Genomic DNA, 20589 nt, shown 5'->3' with positions numbered 1-20589 from the left:
CTGGTGTCTATTTGTCCTTGGAACCATTAGATAGGATTAATCTTGTCAAGATAGCTGGTGTTTGTTTAGCTTTTTTTTCTTTAAGAATTTATTTGACCCCTTGGGCACTCCACAACTCAGGGTCCAAGTTGCAAGCTGAACTTTCTGGATATGGTCCTTGACATACATGAAAAGGTACATATGAAAAGAGGCAGTGGTTAAACAGCTGTACTACAGCCAAACTGTGCTCACAACCCAGCGTTCAGTCCCAGGTAGCCGGCTCAAGGTTCACTCAGCCTTCTATCCTTCTGAGGTCGGTAAAATGAGTACCCAGCTCACTGGGGTGAAGGAAACAATGTGTAGTCTGTGTAATTAACTTGTAAAGTGCCCAGAGAGTGCTTGAAGCATTATGGGGTGGTATATAAGCAGCATGCTTTGCTATCTATTGCATCAGTTTTGCACATTCATCATGACTCAGCATGATAGGACACATGGTGCATTTACACCCTGTTCTGCTCATGCTTGTAAATTCTGCTTCCATTTTTTATTTCAATATCCTAACAAAATTAGTTTCGGTTAGGGGTGATGGCAGCCTTTTTTGCAGTTTTTGAGTAAACTCCCTGAAAGGTTGGGGCAAAGGAGCCAGGGTGTAAGATGTTTGCATATGTGAGCCAGGAGGCAAGATAGTGCCACTGCTCACTAGAGTGCCATCCCTTCTCACAAAAGAGGCTGAAAGAGAAGGGGACTAACAAGGTGTTTAGAGGAAACCTCAGAGAATCCCTCAATGAAATGGAAGAGGAAGAACTATCCCAGGATGTGACAGGGATGAGAGTAAAGGAAGACCAGTTAGAAAAGGTAGGAAAGGAGAGAGACAGAGGAAATAGAAGCAGGAGAAGGGGAGGAGATAGAAAGGAGAAAAATTCTACCTCCAGGTTGGGAATGGATTTGGTTGCAAGATCCTTGGACCCACAAGAGGGAAAGACTGAAAGTGCCCAGGGAAGAAGCTGATCATAGAAAGAGAACAGTGATTCTCCCTAGACCAGTGATGTCAAACCTTTTTGAGCCTGAGCGCCCAAACTGGGGGTGAGGGTGGGGGGAAAGCAGCAGTTGGAGTCAGAAGGGGGAATGTCAGGCATGGAGGTGCCTCCAGTTTTTTGTGTTGTTCCAATGAACATTTTAGTACCAAAACATTTGCAACTGCAACAATTTTCTGAGAGAAGGGTTGCATTTTCTTACAGAATTGCAAGGGTGCCAATATTTTCCGTTATGACTATACATTGGTGCCTCACATAGCGACGTTAATCCATGCAGCAAAAATTGCTGCTAAGCGATTTCGTCGCTATGCGATTTTAAAAAGCCCATAGAAACACATTAAAACCTGTTTAATGCGTTCCTATGGGCTAAAAACTGACCTTAAAGCGAAGATCCTCCATACGGCGGCCATTTTCACTGCCTCTTAAGCGAGGAATCCGTGCAAAAACACAGCGGGCGGCCATTTTGGACCTACCGATCAGCTGTTAAAAAATCATCGCTAGCAATGATCAGCAAGCGAAACGGGGAACCAATCATCGCAAAGCGAAATTCCCCTATAGGGAACATCGCAAAGCGATCACTTTTGCGATCGCAAAAAGTTCGTTGCTATGCGGTTTCGTCGCTAAACTGAGCACCCGTTAAGCGAGGCACCACTGTATATAAAATAATAACTTAACCTAAGGCAAAGGTAAAGGTTCCCCTTGACAATTTTTGTCCAGTCGTGTTCGACTCTAGGAGGCGGTGCTCATCCCCGTTTCCAAACCATAGAGCCAGCGTTTGTCTGAAGACAATCTTCCGTGGTCACATGGCCAGTGTGACTTAGACACGGAATGCTGTTGCCTTCCCACCGAAGTAGTCCCTATTTATCTACTTGCATTTGCATGCTTTCGAACCGCTAGGTTGGCAGGAGCTGGGACAAGCGACGGGAGCTCACTCCGTCACGTAGATTGGATCTTACGACTGCTTGGTCTTCTGACCCTGCAACAACTTAACCTAAAAGCAGCCAAAAAGATTTGTATGTCTGATTTACAGAGGACGAGATGACTAGACAGTGTCATCGAAGAGACTAACATAAATTTGACCAAACTCTGGGAGGCAGTGGAAGACAGGAGGGCCTGGCATGCTCTGGTCCATGAGGTCACGAAAAGTCGGACATGACGAGTAAACAACAACAACAGCAGACATCTTGCCTCTATAATTTGCTTTGCCACATGATATCAGGTTTCTGCTTAGTTGTTGTCGTTTAGCTGTTGAGTCATGCCCAACTCTGTTGTCTCATTCTTCCCTTGCCTTCACACTTTCCCAACATCAGGGTCTTCTCCAGGGAGTCTTCTCTTCTCATGAGTTGACCAATGTATTGGAGCCTCAGCTTTAGGATCTGTCCTTCCAGTGAGCAATCAGGTTTGATTTTCTTTAGAATTAATAGGTTTATTCTCCTTGCAGTCCAGGGGACTCTCAAGAGTCTCTTCCATCACACAATTCAAAAGTATCAATTCTTCAGTGGTCTGCCTTTTTATGGTCCAGCTCTCACTTCCATACATCGCTACTGGAAAAACCATAGCTCTCACTATGCGGACCTTTGTCTGCAAGGTGATGTCTCTGCTTTTTAACATGCTGGCTAGGTTTGTCATCACTTTCCGCCCAAGAAGCGGGCAGTGATCATGGACCCCAAGAAAGTAAAATCTGTCACTTCATCTATATCTTCCCCTTCTATTTGCCAGTAGGTGATGGGACCAGTGGCCATGATCTTAGTTTTTTTGATGTTGAGCTTCAGACCATTTTTTTGCTATCTCCTCTTTCATTCTCATTAAGAGATTCTTTAATTCCTCCTCACTTTCTGCCATCAGAATGGTATCATCTGCATATTGGAGGTTGTTAAATTTCTTCTGGCAATCTTAATTCCAATTTGGGATTCATCCAGTCCAGCCTTTCACATGATGTATTCTGCATATAACTTAAATAAGCAAGGAGACAATATGCAGCCTTGTCGTACTACTTTCCCTATTTTGAACCAATCAGTTGCTCCATATCCAGTTCTAACTGTTGCTTCCTCTCCCACATATAGATTTCTCAGGAGATACATAAGGTGATCAGGCACACCAATTTCTTTAAGAACTTGCCATAGTTTGTTGTGGTCGACGCACTAAAAGGATTTTGTGTAGTGAATGAAGAAGTAGATGTTTTTCTGGAACTCTCTGGCTTTCTCTATAATCCAGCTTGTACTTCTGGGAGTTCTAGGTCCACATACTGGTGAAGCCTGCCTTGGAGGATTTTGAGCATAACCTTCCTAGTGTGTGAAATGAGTGCAATTGTACGGTAGTTGGAGCATTCTTTGGCACTGCCTTTCTTTGGGATTGGGATGTAGATTGATCTTTTCCAATCCTCTGGCACTGCTGAGTTTTCCAAACTTGCTGGCATATTGAATGTAGCAGCTTAACAGCATCATCTTTTAAGATTTTAAATACTAGTTGAACTGGAATGCCATCACCATTCCAGGTTCCTATGCAGTATTTTTCTTTGCAGCTTTGGACTTTCCTTTCACTTCCAGGCACGTCCACAGCTGAGTGTCCTTTCGGCTTTGGCACAACCACTTCATTAGCTCTGGAGCTACTTGTCCTCCGCTCTTCCTCAGTAGCACGTTGGGCGCCTTTCGACCTGAGGGGCCCATCTTCCAGCGTCATATCTTTTAGCCTTTTGTTTCTGATCATGGGGTATTCTTGGCAAAGATACTGGAGTGGCATTGCCATTTCCTACTCCAGGTGGATTGCGTTTAGTCGAAACTCTCTACTATGTCCTGTCCGTCTTGGGTGTCCCTGCACGGCATAGCCCATAGCTTCTCTGAGTTACTCAAGCCCCTTCGCCACGACAAGGCAGCAATCCATGGAGGGGAGGCATTAAGTAAGCTTCTGCAAACCTTTCCCATAAAACAATAAAATACTTACTAGCCAACAGTTTTACTTCTTAATTGCTGGCTATTCTAAGTTACCATAGCTAAGTCTCCAATCCATCATCAAAAGCTGTAAACCTGTCCTCCATCGTCTTACGTTTACACACCAACAACTTTTTAATGCCCCTTTGTTCCATAACTTAAATCAAAGTCTCTGTCCCATGATGGTATCCAATCAGCCTACAGTCTTTTGTCCGAAACTCCATGACCATCTTGTAACTTTCCACAACTCTGTCTCTCATCTCAGGCTGGTACAGTGGTACACCATTAGCAAGGATGGTTTTGGTTATCAGTCTTGAGAAATGGCCTTGGCTCTTCACAGGAACGAACAGCCTAGGCATGATGAAACACCCGCAAGTCCTGGGAAATAAGTACTACTAAACCCATATCCTCACATAGAAATTGAAGTGGCTAATAAAGATTGGTATTCAGTCACTGACGTCTTTAATTGTTTCTTTGTTTTGCCATTAACAGACGAAAGCAAAGCAGGGCTTGCTTTTAAACTAAAGGGGAAACAATATAAGTTTGGCAGGCTAGCACAGACTAAAACAACTGGAAAAATTGAAGTAACGGAACACCCCCTGAAAAAAGCTAGACATCAAATTCTATTTCAAAAGACAGAAGTACTGGACAACACCAGCAATCATTGTTAGACTACACAGGGAAGCCACAAACACCAGCAGAGCTTCAACAAAAAAGAAAGTTTAAACTCAACAAAGCCTGGCTCCCAACACTGAAAAATACAGCCTGCAAAAGGTCAACAAACTCTACCCAGCCATAGGGACCTGTGATCACTGCACACAAAAGACCAGGTAACAACACCCATCAATCACAGTGACAGATCATCTCCCCCCTTATCACAATACACCCATAACAAAAAACACCCTAATCACCCAATCTCCTGAAAAGGACAAAAAGCTGATCCCACAGTTACAAATACTCGACTGCCCACACCCCACCACAACACAGACAGAGTTCTAACTCCTGTCCTCTGAAGATGCCAGCCACAGAGACTGGCCAAATTTTATGAAGAAAAATCTTCAGAACACAGCCAAACAGCCCAGAAAACCTACAACAACCATTGGATCCCAGCCATGAAAGCCTTCGAAAATACAGCAAAAATTACTTAAAGGGCTATACTGTAGGATGGGTATACCTAGTGTCATAAACTCAGGCAGGGGAGGGGCATTCACAGGAGAAATAATGAGCCAAATGGAGGATGCATTAGGAATCAAGAGAAAATTACATACAGTGGTGCCTCGATTTATGATTGCCCCACATTACAACGAAACTGCTTAATGACGATCTTTTTGTGATCACAATTGCGATAGCAAAACGATGGTCTGAATGGGGGAATTTCGCTTTGCGATGATCAGTTCCCTGCTTCAGGAACCGATTCTTCGCAAAACAACATTTTTTAATCAGCTGATCGGCGGTTTCTTTTTTTTCTTCAATTTTTCATTTCTTTTTTTTTTTACAAATAAAAAAGTTTTATTTCTACTACAAGCACATATCTAAAATACGATACAATACAGACTTCCCCACACCCTCCCCCCTTTGAGGACAGGGATTCAGACCTCGTTACAAACCAGCTTTCCCAAATTTCAGAGAGCATTGAAGAAAACAAAACAGAGCTGAAAGAAAAAAAAGAGGGGAAAAAAACAAAGCTCACCAATCATTTTGCCCTATCTTCAAGTCTGGCCCTGGGCCCAAACATGTATTAAGTTCCAGCTTTGTTTTGCATAGTCTCTTGGTTGATCTCGTAGTGCTTCTGATAGTGTATCCAGTTCTATAATGTCCAACAGCTTCTTCAGGAACTCCTCCATTGTAGGTACATCTTCACTTTTCCATTTTTGGGCCCAGAGTATCCTAGCTGCTATCAGTATATACATCAAGCAATATTTAATTTTCTTATCGGTAATTTCTGGCATAATATTTAATAATGCTATTTCAGGTTTAAAATTTAATTTCCTTTGAATAATTCCCTTTATCATTTCCCACAACTGTGACCAATAAGCCCTGGCTTTTTCACATGACCACCACATATGATAATAAATTCCCACTTTTTTTTTACATTTCCAACAGATATTACTGCTTCCTTCTGAAGTATAAGACATAAGACATAAGAAATTTATTGTCATTGCTCTCACAAGTGGGTGCAACGAAATGAGGTGCTCTTCCCCAAGGTAAAACTGGACAACACCACTACAAAAAAAAAGTTAAAATATACACAACACTCACCATACCAATATAGATACCCCATTTCTCCCAGCAATTAAAATTCCACCAAAAACTTATGACCCCGCATTTAAACTCAATACTGCACTTGGGTAAAAGCTGTTCTTGAATCTGCTTGTCCTTGCTTTCAATACCCTGAATCTCCTTCTCGATGGCAATAGTTCAAAGAGCTGATGTCCCGGATGAGAGGAGTCCTTCAGTATATTAGATATCTTCCTCTTACATCTGTTCTTATACAATTCTTCCAAAGAGGGGAGTGAACAGCCAATGATGTTTTGGGCCGTCTTGATCACCCCTTGAATTGCCTTTTTCTCTGCCACTGTGCAGCTCGTAAACCATACACAGAGACAGTAGGATAATATGCTCTCAATCGAACTCCGATAGAAGGTGATCAACAAACTCTCAGTCAATTGTTGTTTTCTAAGAGTCCTTAGAAAATACAACCGTTGTTGCGCCTTCCTAATTAACGCAGCGGTGTTTGCACTCCAAGTCAGGTCATTTGTTATGATGGTCCCAAGAAACTTACATTCAACCACCTGTTCCACACAAACTCCATCTATATACAGTGGCTGAATGTCTGCTCTTTTTTTCCTATAGTCCACTATAAATTCCTTGGTTTTTTGGATGTTAAATAGAAGATTGTTTTTTTTTTGCACCAGCGGGATAGCTGTAATACCTCATCCCGATACGCAGACTCATCATCCCCGGAAATAAGTCCTACTAGTGTAGTGTCGTCTGCGAATTTGATAATCCTATTACTGGGATGGTTACTGGTGCAATCCGATGAATAAATGCCATCTATAAAACGTTTTGAGGATATTTTCTCTTAAATTTACTGGCTTGATCATTTTATAACAGTCTTTCCACATCATTGTCCAGTGATCAATGTCGATATTATAACCAAAATCCCTTGCCCATCTTTATCATTGTCTCCTTTACCCTCTCATCCTCCAGTTCATATTCCAATAAATATGTATACATTTTCTTTATTATTTTCTCATCAGAGTAAATCCAGAGTTTATCTACCTGTACTTCACCTTCAAAAAAACCCAAATTTCTATCTTTTCTGTATCATGATTCTAATTTATTCATTGACCACCAGTCTGTTGCCACCCCTAGTTCCTCTAGTTCTTGTTTACCTTTTATATTTTGTTCTCTATTAAGTAATTCTTTGTAAGTTAGCATCATCCCTTTCTGATTCATCACTTTCATCGTAAAGGCCTCTATAGGGGCTACCCATAGTGTTTTTTTTTTATATGTTTATGCTCGGAATTTATACCAGACTAAACCCAAAACTTTCCTTACAATGTTCCATGAAGTGTGATTGTTCCTTGTCTTTCCCATACCACACATATGCATGCCAACCCATACTTAAGTCATGCCCCTCTAGTTTCAATAATCTTTGGTTTACCAGGGTTATCCATTCTTTTATCCATGCCATTGCACATGCCTTATAATATAGTAACCAGTTTGGGAGTCCTACACCACCCCTTTCTTTCAAGTCCTGTAATAGCCTGAGTTTTATTCTTGGTTTCTTAGTCTTCCATATAAATTTGGTTATCAGGCGATCCAGTTTTTTAAAATATTTAAAGTTCATTAGTATTGGTAAATTTTGGAAAAGAAATAGTAGTTTAGGCAAAATCATCATCTTTATCGTTGCAATTCTTCCCATCAATGATAACTGAAGCTTGCTCCAGTCTTCCAGGTTCTTCTGAATTTCCTTCTGTATTCTAAGGTACTGTAATTCTCTTTCATTAGGTTACTGGGTTTTTTGGTAATGATAACTCCTAAGTATTTAATATTTTTGTACTACTTCAAAATTAATTTCTCTTAAAAGTTTTCCAGCTTCTTCTTTCTTTTTACCTGCAGCACAGGCTTCTGCGGTTTAGCCCACAGCGCCACCACGTCCCTCTTGAAACAAAGGGAGAAATCAGGGATCAAAGCCATCTTGCAGCACTTTGATCCTTTTTACCCTACATTTTCTAAGCCCCACTTAGATTTCTTAATTTTGGGTTAGAAAAGTGGGGGCATCTTATACACGGAAAAATACAGTATGTATGTGGTGTGAATGTGTTGAATGTATGAGATCTATTTTATTGCAATTGTAATCAATAGGTAATAAAGTGTATTCATTTTGCATAAAGCACTCATCTGGTTGAGCTCGATGGGTCTTCCCTGCTGCATTTTCTCTTGTTCTCCCATCTCAAGGCAACAAGGTGCAGGGAGGTAGGAGTACACCAGAGGTGGCAGACCAGGTAACCTTCACAGTGTTAGGTCTTAAAAAATATATTGTAATTAGCAATTGATTATGGTTAGTGCAGGTGGAATTAATTAAATACTGAGTCAGTGCCTATGTGACTAGAACACAGCCGTGAGGGACAGGTTATCCTAAAACAAACCCTGATTTGATTAGCTGAAGGAAATATAAATTGAGGGAATAGTTACTGTGCTCTTTGCAATTCTTTGCTTGATTGTCTTGGTGAAGTTCTGCCTGGTCAATTCTGAATGTAAGTTCCTGTGGACACTATGTTAGTTTGTATAGCCATGTAAATATATTTCTCTGCACGCTTTCCTGCTGTCTGTATATGATTTACTGCACTGGAGATTCCTTCTCAAGACTTTGTAAGAAGAAGCTTCTGCTATTCTACAAAGTCTTTTTTTTTGTTCTTTGTTTTTAATTTTATTTATTTATGGCCCTTATATGCCACCCATTTAGACACAGTCTATTCTGGGCGGCTCACAAACGCAGAATAAAAACAATTAACATCAAATAACAATATACACAATTTGTACAGAACCAAGTAAATAAAGATAGAGAAAAAGAAAAAGTTAAGTAGTTTTTCCAAACAAAAACAAATACAAAAATACAAAGTACTACTAATCTTTTAAAGCTAACAAGGAATGGAAAGGAGAAAGCAGTAATTTTGTTGAGCTCGATGGGTCCCCCCTGCTGCATCTTCTCATGTTCTCCCATCTCAAGGCAACAAGGTGCAGGGAAATAGGAGTACAGCAGAGACACCAGACCAGGTAACCTTCACAATTCTGTTACGGGACGTGAGCAGCACATGTGAATGCATACTCATAGCCAGTTACAGTTTCTCCAGTGCACATGAGGGGCTAAGGTATGGGCTGAAGGTAACAGTGAATAGTGTACAGTCATTTTCTCTTCTTGGTCTGTTTTGCTGTAGAATGCTTCCGGGTACCCCTCTTGTCTGATCAACTTTCTCATTTACTTTGGCTGTTTCAACACATCCGGTTTGCTGCACATCCAACGGAATGTTGTTCTACACCTGGCTGAAATGACTCTGAAGTCATTGTCCAGATAAGCACAATCTCCTCCATCGCCAAGAACCTCCAACCTGAAACACAAGCCAGAGTCACAAAAGGATGCAGTGTTTTTCACCCTTTGAAAAACAGACACAGTGATATTTTAGGAGAGTGTGGTTCACAAGGTGGAAAGCATACACTTAGAAAAGACTCCCCCCCCCAAAAAAAGGAAGGATAATGTTGGATGATGACTAAATTTGAAGAAATTATTGAAAAAAAGAGAGAAGCTGGAAGATACTAAGCAAAGAGAAGTGATATTAAGTGTAATATGTAAGATGTTAGTAGAGGATTGCAAATTGTGTTTAACAGAAGGCTTGTGCCTCTGAGTCTTGCCTTCATTCCGGCTATGCTGGACCTTATCAAGGAGTCCTGAGATAAGCATTCTACTTCTCTGCAAATCACCAGGCATGACGGGATCGAGATAGTAATAGCTGCAGTGTCAATGCTGAGGTGGAGGAGGTGAAGGAGATGGAGATGAATCAGAGGGAGAATATCATAGGCACAACACACTCTCTTAGGTTGCCCATGGTAGTAGGATTCGTAGTAGGGACCGATACCATCATAAGAGTATCAATGTCAATCACACTCCCCATAACACAGCTCATGATAGTCCGACAACTGTTGGTGTTGAGTGGGTCACGGGATATAAATAATGTTCCAATGTGGTGGCAGCTGCACCGGTGGAGAAATGTGGTGCTGCTTAGCTGAACGTTTACGTGGAGGAAACTGTGGTGTCGAAGCCTCCGAGTTCGAGAGCTGTATCACAGTTGCCCTCCTGATGGAAATAGGGCTTGAATGGGCCAAGGCCAGGCTGGAGGGATCATCAGCTTCTGAATGGCCATGACTTGGAGAGAGGCTTGATATTGACCCTGAAGCCTGAGTCGGAGGCGGCGGCACCGAATCGGCAGCTTCAGACAGGGAATCCAGATTAGCTAACTCCCTGGAGGACTCCTCAAGGATCGGAGACGGGAGCAACATGAGGATTGAAGGAAGTTCTCTATGTTGGCTAGATTTAAAGGAATGCTTTGATTTCTTTTGCTTAGCAAGGTCTCTTTTGTTTTTCTTAGGAGAATGACCAGCCGTCAAGACAGACGGAGACTTAGAGACTGGCACAGGCTTTGCACTCGAGGGCGGCTTCAACCTCAATGACTTGGAGGTCGATTTTTGTTTTGGAGACAGTGTGGTGAGAGTCAATGGCTGGTCTACTGACTTGGACCGCAGAACAAGTATTAAGGGAGGTTCCATAACGGAAAGGGAACTTGGTGCTAAATATTTTCCCCAGAGAAAAGACTGAAGCCAACTGCAAATGGAGCTTTTGTAATGTTTTTAATAATTTTATTGTTGCTCTGATTGTAAGCCGCCTAGAGTGGTCTAGTATGACCATATAGGCGGGATAGAAATAAAATAAATAAATAAATAAATACACCCCCCCTGCAGTCCTGGCTGGAGTGGGTCTGATGTTGTTCCCCAAGGCAAAACAAGCAGCGATCATGGCCCCCAGAGAGGGGGATCTTATTGGCAAATGACCTGCAACGTTTGAAAGGACCTGGAGGGGCCATAAAAAAGGAAACAAACAAACAACAACAACAACAAAAAAAAAACCTCACAGGGAAACGTCCAAAAGAGACAAGATCAAATCTGAAATCCAGATATCGTCAACGTTAATCAGTCCAAAAATCCGAAAAACCATAAAGAAATAGAAATATGCTCTAGTAGTCACTAAAGGAGTCCGAATTCAGTGGAAGGTAAAGGGACTGAAGGGATTTCAAGCAGGCGGAGCATGTACACCACGGGGGAACGTCCTACTAATCACATGTTTTTAAGGTCTAGAAGATTCTGAGGAGTCCTGAGCAGGTGCAGTAAGCCCATTCGTGTGCATTCACAGAGGCCACAAAGAAGAATGAAAAATATGTACAAAAAATGAAATTTGTTATAAGGTAATAGTTCGAAAGCATGCAAATGCGAGTAGATAAATAGGTACCATCTCGGTGGGAAGGTAAACAGCGTTCCGTGTCTAAATCACACTGGCCATGTGACCACGGAAAGATTGTCTTCGGACAAACGCTGGCTCTATGGCTTGAAGAGTGGGATGAGCGCCGCCCCCTAGGGTCGGACACGACTGGACAAAAATTGTCAAGGGGAACCTTTACCTTTACCTTTTAATATGGAGATGGTATTTAACACCAATGAAAATAAATATAATGAATAAAGAGATATCACCTGTGTGTTGGAGATGTAAGAAAGAATGGAGAACACATTTCCATATGTGGTGGGCATGTGAAGGAACTGTTTTGAATGAGATTAAGGAAATCATGGGGATTGAAATACTAAGGTGTTAGTTTTGTTAAATACATCTGGAAATATTCAATGGGTAAATGAAATTAATTATTATTATTTGCAAGAAATTGGAAGGAAAATAACCAGTTTAATATGGAGGACTGGTACAATGAAATTTTGAATTTGGTTATTAATTATTAATTAACCTGTGGATTGAAAGTTAGAAAAGGAATATTGAAAGGAAACTGTTTTAATGAGATCTGTAATGCTTTCTTAACACATATATTTAGTAAGTGTAAAGTTTATGCCCTGACACTAGTATACCTCATATCTGGAAAGATACAGGGGACAAAATATCAAACAAAATATCAAATAAAATGATACTGTAAAATTGGGAGGGGGGAATCCTGAAAGTGGTGGGTAACACCACCTTGAGTTATGACTATATTTTGTTTTTTGTTGTTGTTGTTATCACGCATTCTTTAACGTGTAGTTTTTTGTTATGTTATACTTGCAAAAACAAAATTATTAATTTTAAAAAGTGGTTTCCTCTTCCCTTAACTGTGTTTCCTGGCAATGGACCAGCATTCCGTGCTCAGTCCTTTAAAGGCTCCCGCTCCCCCTGCTTGTGATTTCCCAAGCCTCTTGATACATCACTTTTGTGCACAGGTGGTGTCATTTGGTCTACAAGCTTACCACTGGGATTTAAAAAACAGAGAAAATTGTTGCTATATGAATTGTTAACATTTAGAACCCAAAGGAAGAATTCAGTCCAATTTGAGTGAGGCTGCAGTTCTGCAGACAGCACTCTGAGAGTGTGATCAGACAGCACTATCAAGATCATACTGGATTGCACCAGAAAGGGTTGCTTCGCGAGGTGTGATCTTTAAATAGACCCTTTCACGTGACCCTTCTGTCCAAATGCAATCTGGTTCCAATTTCTCCAGCCCACCCCAAAGATGATTAGCTGGACCAAAAAGGTCTAGACTAGGCAGGGAGCAAGGCTGGCCTGATTCACCATCTCCTGCATGTTGCATTGTCACCAAACAACTGATCGAATCAGACAATGCTGCAAGTGCTCCAAAAAGAGACCTCAGCAGCCACCTTATCCCACCCTGTGTTAAATAAACCCACAAAACTGTCAGAGGACCAAACTAGGGAGTTGACATAGCCTTAGCAGCAACACTGCCTTAAGAGGAAAAGACTGCCTGCCTATTCTGAGTGTGCCCCAATCTGCATTTTTGTCAATTAACTTGCTTTTATTTTGCAAAATGAGGACACATGCCCTGCACGTTTGAGAAGTATTCAGGAGTCCCCTCCACAGATACAGCCTCCATGATCTGAAGGGAGTGTTTTAGCCCTTCTTTCCACATGTGGAAACTGTGGCACGTGCAGGACAGACAAAATAGCCACTGCCGCCTCGGTTGCCCAAGTTATCCCAGATTGGGGCAAACACACATTCAAACAGACGTGTGTCATGTTTCCATCTACTTTCATCCTCAGCTTCTGATTCCCCCCCTTCTCACTCATTCTCTCCTTCCTTAAAAAATAACAGTAGTTTTTTCCTTTCATCTTGTGCTCTTTGCTGAGCAAACCCAAGACAAAATAGTTATATATGAGAGGTTCTGGTAGCAGAAAAGGCTGTTGCCTTCTTAGCAGAACACGACTCACCAGAGTCCTTCCTTGCAAGAAAAACTGGCTGATGGAGGGGTGCTGCAGGCTGCAGGACTGCGCATCTCTGCCATGGAAGGGTCTGGCTTACAACCTTCCCCTAAATCTGGTTTACAATCTTTCCCCAAATTGTTCGCTCAGAATGTTATCCCCCATCTCGGCAAATGAGATTAACAATGTGGCATGAAGGCAATGCCTCACAGACGTGTATCCACTCCTTCCCCACATTAATATGAGGAACTGAAACTGTTCCCTGCTTCATAGAACCAACCAATGACCAATCAGTGAATTTCAGAGTACTCCAAAGGAGTCATTCCTTCCTTGAAGCTGGAAACACGCATGGGGAGGGAGAGTTCTTCCAGTCAAAATACCCAGCCACACAAGCACCATTTTCTTTAAAACAGAAGCATGTCAGGAGAGGACTGAGCTGATGTTGTTGGGGTTTTTAAATTATTATTATTATTTGAATAACAGGTCACTGGTTACATGCAAACGTTCTTTAAATATCACAGTGTAATTTGAACCAGCCAGGTAGGTGGGGCTCGTCAGCCTTGGAAGGCAGCCCATCTAGGAGAAGAAAAACTCCAATTTCAAACCTCCACTGGCTTGTAGCTATATTCACTGATGGAAAAGGCTTCAGGAGTTAACCTCGAGGCAAAATCCAGAGCCGGAGTCCCGGAGGCATTTCTTGTCATTCTGGCAACTCCTGTGACATTGCTGGAACCACTTGTATTGGTTCTTGCCATTCCATTGGACTATTTCCGTGATGTGGAGAGGGGGGGATTTGCTGTTTGGGTAAGAGCCTATCCTCCATATTATTTTATCCAGGCTTCATACTCTGAAGAGGACACTCCAGCTTCATATACAGTGTCGAAATAACATGGGAAGTAGCAGTTACCAGTTACAAGTCTTTACTTGATTGGCGTAGAGCATGACACCAGGGGCTACTTCCGACAGTGGGAGAGGTCATTGCACCTCACTAGGTATCTACCGCCTGCCTTAAGCTGGGCAGCCCCCAGCCAGTAAGGTGCTGCCTCGCCAGGGTCTGTTCACCTCATGGGGTGCATGGGGTTTAGGGTGAAAACCGACAAGCAGATCGATAACCCTGCACCATGCAGCAGTCATAAGAAAACTTCTGCCCTAAAGTTGGGCACCTGGAATGTTCGGAGAATGACCCCTGGCTTTTCTGATGACCTGCAGGAAGTAGATGATGTGCACAAGGCAGCTGTCATTGACATGGCACTAAGTAGACTACAGATGGACATTGTTTCCCTGCAAGAGACGAGATTGCCAGACATGGGATTGTCAAAGAATAAAACCTCTCATTCTTTTGGCAGGGAAAACCATTGAGTGAGACCAGGGAACATGGTGTTGACTTTGCAGTCAAAAATACTCTGCTGAGATCCATTGTTCCACCTACTGTGGGGAGTGAAAGAATCCTGTCTCTGCAGCTCCACTCATCAGCGGGACCGGTCACCCTCATTAATGCATATGCACCAACACTGTCGTCTGCAACATAAGTCAAAGACAAATTCTACAACGATCTTGCAGCTACTATCAAAAAAGGCCCTGAAAGAGAGACACTGTTCATTCTCGGAGACTTTAACGCTAGAGTTGGTGCTGATCACAACTCTTGGCCCACTTGTCTAGGCCGTTTTGGCATTTGGAAGATGAACAAAAATGGCCAACACTTGCTGGAGTTTTGCTGTTATTATGGTCTTTGTGTCACCAACACGTTCTTTAATACGAATCTTCAACACAGAGTTTCCTGGAGACATCCAAGATCCAAGCATTGGCATCAGTTTGATTTGATCCTCACTAGACGTTCTAGCCTTCCTAGTATTACGATCACACAGTTACCAAAGTGCTGATTGCGATACTGATCACTCCCTGGTCTGTAGTAGAATAAAACTGCGAACAAAGAGATTGTATCACACAAAAAAGGAAGGAAGACCACGTATTGACACCAGCAAGACTCGCGATCAAAAAAAGAGGAGGAATTTGACCAAGCGCTTGAGGAAACCCTTCCAGGCTGATGCAAATGCAAATGAATGATGGGAACATTTCAAGAACGCTGTTTATAACACCGCCTTGTCCACAATTGGCAAGAAGACCAAAAAGATGGCAGACTGTTTCAAAGCCCATTCGGAGGAGTTAATGCCAGCCATTGAAGATAAGAAGAGAGCCCTTTTGTTGTTTAGTCGTTAAGTCATGTCCGACTCTTCGTGACCCCATGGACCAGAGCACACTAGGCCCTCCCATCTTCCACTGCCTCCCAGGGTTTGGTCAAATTCATGTTGGTAGTTTCGATGACACTGTCCAGCCATCTCGTCCTCTGTCATCTCCTTCTCCTCTTGCCTTCACACTTTCCCAAAATCAGGGTCTTTTCCAGGGAGTCTTCTCATGAGATAGCCAATGTATTAGAGCCTCTGGCCGCATTGCATTGGCTGCCCATCCGATTCCGCATTGATTTCAAAGTGTTAACGCTTACTTACAAAGCCCTAAACGGTTTAGGACCTCGATACTTGGCGGAACGCCTTCTCCCACCTAGATCTACCCATGTCACTCGCGCGAGCCAGGAGATAAGGCTGAGGAGCCTAACGCCGAGAGAGGCCCGAAAGGAAAAGACCAGAAACCGGGCCTTCTCGGCGGTGGCTCCTCGCCTTTGGAACAACTTGCCCCCTGAGATTCGCGCGGCTCCCTCCCTGGGCATTTTTAAGAAACAACTAAAAACATTGATGTATAGGTGGGCCTTCCCAACAGAAAACCCTTGACGATCTTTTTTCTTATTCTGTTCTTTATTTTTATTTTTTATTTACGTTTCTGCTGTAAAGTTTTAAAATTACATTGTTGTTTTTACTGTAAGCCGCCTAGAGTGGTCTAATATGATCAGATAGGCGGGATAGAAATAAAATAAATAAATAAATAAATAAAATAAGTTTCAGGATCTGTCCTTCCAGTGAGCATTCAGGGTTGATTTCCTTCAAAATGGATAGGTTTGTTCTTTTTGCAGCCCAGGGGACTCTCAAGAGTCTCCTCCAGCACCATAGTTCTAAAGAGGAGAGCTCTAGCAGTATACAAAGCCTGTCCTAGTGATTACAACTTTTAGCCTCTTTGAGCTGCTTGTAGCAAAGTCCAACAGGCTGTCAGGAGATATTCCAACAATTATTGGCTTCAAATTGAGAACAACAACAGCCACTCTTTGTGGCCTTCATAGATCTCACAAAAAAATTGGTTAGCAGGGATGGCCTTTTTAAAATACTTCCCAACACTGGATGTCCACCTCAACTCCTTAACATCATCAGGTCCCTTCATGAGGAAATGAAGGGCACTGCAGTTTTTGATGGCATCCATAGTGGAGTGAAACAGGGTTGTATCCTCGCGCCGACTCTGTTTGGGATCTTTTTTGCTGTCATGCTGAAGTACGCCTTTGCAATAATCACTGGACTAGATCAGATGGAAAGCTCTTTAATCTCTCTAGATTGAGAGTGAAGACCAAAGTCCAAATGAAATGCATGTGAGACTTTTCTTCGCCGATAATGCAGGCATTGTTGCCCACTCTGCTGAAGACCTCAAACAACTCATGAATCGTTTTAGCAAGGCCTGCCAAGACTTTGGACTAACAATCAGCCTGAAGAAAAGACAACTCATGGCCCAGAGCATGGACTCACCTCCCTCTATTACCATTTCCATGCAAGAATTTGAGGTTGTTCATAACTTTGTGTACCTTGGCTCAACGATCTCTGACACTCTCTCCCTAGATGTCAAGCTGAATAAACGCATTGGCAAAGCAGCTACCATGTTTTCTAGACTCACAAAGAGAGTATGGCTTAATAAGAAGCTGATGGCATATACCAAGATCCAGGTCTATAGAGCCTGTGTCCTGAGCACATTCCTGTATTGCAGTGAGTCCTGGACCCTTTGTGCACGGCAGGAGAGGAAGCTGAATACGTTCCATGTGCGTTGTCTCTGACACATTTTTGTTTCCCCTGGCAGGACAAAGTGCCAAATAGACCTAGAATGAGCTGGAATTTTTAGCATGTATACATGATCGGATTCCAAAAGATTTCCTGTATGGAGAATTAGTGCAGGGAGTGTTCCAGAGGGAGACCACAGCTGCGATACAAGGACATCTGCAAGCGGGATCTGAAGGCCTTAGGAATGGACCTCAACAGATGGGAAACCCTGACATCTGAGCATTCAGCCTGGAGGCAGGTATTGCATCATGGCCTCTCCCAATTTGTAAAGCAGGCCGAGGCAAAGAGGCAGAACTGAAACCAGCAAAATCAGGGATCTGGACAGGGGACAGGTTGTATTTGTCTTCAGTGTGGAAGGGGTTGTCACTCTCAAACTGGCCTCAGCCACCCTAGACGCTGTTCCAAGTCCTCCATACAGAGCACGTTACCATAATCTCTCAAGACTGAAGGATGCCTAATCTAATTTGAACCAGAAAGGGAAAGAGAAGGACTCACGTTGCAATGTCTCCATTTAGCCATGTCCAGGGCTGACCTGGGGATCTTCTGAGGCCAATCCAGAAGGCGTCCTTCCCTTTGAGAAGGTGTATAAAATCCTGTAATGATGAGAGAAGGCATCTCTTAAATCCTTCAATGGCTACATCACAAGGCCAAGAGTACAGCAACCAAATATCATGTAAGAGTTGGGTAATAAGAGCTATAACTATTGTCTGACTCCCTGCTAATTGTGGGATTTTTCTTCACCACTGCAGCATATATGGGGCTACCTCAGTAGGCACTTTGTTTCAAGCATCAACACTATCACAGTTCGGGTATCTAGATACTTGGACTCCATCCTCAAGCCTTATGCCATCAATGCACCTAGTTATGTAGGAAATACCACAACGTCCTAAGGAAACTTCAGTCCACACACAACCTCCCGGACAACACCATCCTAGCTACAATGGATGTAGAGCCATTCTATACCAATATTCCACATGAAGATGGACTACAAGCTATCAGAAACACAATTCAAAACAAGGAAGAAGCACACATAATCACCACCCTCTCTGACTTTGTACTCATAAACAACTATGAGTACAACTCATTGACAATAAAATCTACCTCCAGATCAATGGAACTGTGATGGGCACACACATAGCTCCAAAATATGCAAACATATTCATGACCGACCTGGAACAACGCTTTCTCAATTGCTGCACCCAAAATCCATTATTTGAGGTACACTGATGACATTTTACTGATTCATGGCAAGGAATCCCTAGAAAAAGTCGATTAGGATTTCAATTTTTTTTACCCAAACATCAACTTTGCCTTGGAACAGTCTATGCAACAGCTGCATTTTGTAGATACTGCTGTGAGATTACAACATAGATATCTTAGCACCACACTAAGCCAGAAACTCACTGATTGACAAACCTACTTGCACTCCTCCAGCTTCCATCCTGAACACATGACAAAATCCATTGTGTACAGCCAAGCCCTTAGATCAGTGGTGTCAAACTGTGGCCCTCCAGATGTTCTTGGACTTCAACTCCCAGAAGCCTTCACCACCACCTCTGCTGGCCAGGATTTCTGGGAGTTGAAGGCCAAGAACATCTGGAGGGCTACAGTTTGACACCACTGCCTTAGATGCACACACATCTGCTCTGACCCAAAAGAGAGAGACTCCAAACTCAAGGACCTACAAAATGCATTCCTCAGACCACAGTACCCACCCCATATACTTAAGGAACAAATCAATAAAGCAAGACACATTGCTAGAAGTAACCTACTGCAAGACAGACCAAGATGACAAGATAACAAACACTGCTAGTTGTCACCTACAGTCCACAACTGAGACTTCTCACACACATCCTAAGTGATTTCCAACCCATCCTTGACACTTCACTCTCTAAAGCCCTTGGTGGGAGACCCATATTTACCTACAGACAACTCCCCCAACCTCAAGCAAACATTAACACATAATGGACCACAAAACAGCAACACAGAGAGGGGCTAAATCCTGCCACAGTCCCAGATACCAACTGTCCACAGATCTATTCTGGCAACACAATCATGGGACCTGACAATGTCAGACGCAATATCAAAGGCACCTTCACTTGTTCCTCAGCTAAAGTAATCTATGCCATCTTTTGCCAACAATGCCCCTCTGCACCCTACATAGGACAAACAGGATGATCTCTACAGAAACAGGTCAAGGGTCACAAATCAGACATCAGGAACCACAATACATAGAAATCTGTCTCCAACCATTTCAATGATTAGAAATGAAGAATACGGAGGGAAGCAGCTGAAATAAAATTTATATGCATGATGGACCCACATAGAAATAGAGTATGAGTAGACCATGAAACCTTACATTAAAATATAATCGTTAGTCTTTAAGGTACCACATGCTTTTGTCTTTGTTTGAATTTTGCCTGATATGGGGCTTAGGTGGTACCTTTTACAAACAAAATGAAAAGGACTCTACCGTTTCTTCCTTTGTAATCCTTGCCAAGGAAGCATTATGGGAAAAGCAGAAGTCCTGGCTGGAAGTCCAGTTTTTTTCTCCCTCTGAAAAGTAATAGCACATTCCTTGATACCAAAACCAATGAGTTGGACATGGTGGAGTGTGGCATGGATGGGGAACTTCACCATCGGATGACTTCTTAAGTAGATGGACTAGAACAGAAAGGAACACAGAATAAGAGACCATCTTCAAAGGTACTGGTGGAGCAGGGAAGAACTTTGAAGCAGGAGCCCAGGGACCTAAGCATTAGAAGGAGGGTCCCCAAATCCAGCAGGGCTGGTTTATCCTATCGAAGTAAGTGGCATAAGAACACATAGCAGCTGAAAGAGCCCCTCCCCAAGAGAAAAGACCCAGAGCCCAAGAATTTTGCTATCGTATCTCTCCCCCTCCGCCACACCCCGTCTGAGAAATACGAAGAGATACAGGGATCATCAGGGTGAGTCAGGGTCTCAATGGGATCAGAGAGATCCAGACATGTTAGGAACACTCCTTTAACAGATCAATAAGAGCCATGCCAATCATACTCTTGGGTGTTTCCATTCAAGAAGACGTTTGTTTTTGGGACTCCAGTTCTCAGGGTACCCTGGTGGCCTAAGAAATTTGGGAGCTATTAAAAATATATATAATAT

The 20589-nt window shown here is 42.7% G+C and overlaps 1 protein-coding gene across 1 annotated transcript in view; it reads right to left on the bottom strand.

Moving 5' to 3' along the window:
- Window positions 1-8850: 8850 nt before the first annotated feature.
- LOC110069876 (uncharacterized) overlaps window positions 8851-20589 on the bottom strand; it is an 86969-nt gene continuing 75230 nt past the window's right edge. The window contains exons 15-18 of the mRNA XM_078386113.1: window positions 19922-20112; window positions 17944-18041; window positions 9857-9968; window positions 8851-9555 (exon numbers count right to left, since the gene is read on the bottom strand). Of these exons, the coding sequence (XP_078242239.1) occupies window positions 9508-9555; window positions 9857-9968; window positions 17944-18041; window positions 19922-20112 (449 nt within the window). The 3' untranslated portion in view covers window positions 8851-9507. The remainder of the gene's footprint in view (window positions 9556-9856; window positions 9969-17943; window positions 18042-19921; window positions 20113-20589) is intronic.

Source organism: Pogona vitticeps, chromosome 2 (genome assembly GCF_051106095.1).
Source record: "Pogona vitticeps strain Pit_001003342236 chromosome 2, PviZW2.1, whole genome shotgun sequence".
In the NCBI taxonomy this organism is placed as follows: Eukaryota; Metazoa; Chordata; class Lepidosauria; order Squamata; family Agamidae; genus Pogona; species Pogona vitticeps.
This window is presented reverse-complemented; position numbering and strand designations above follow the sequence as displayed.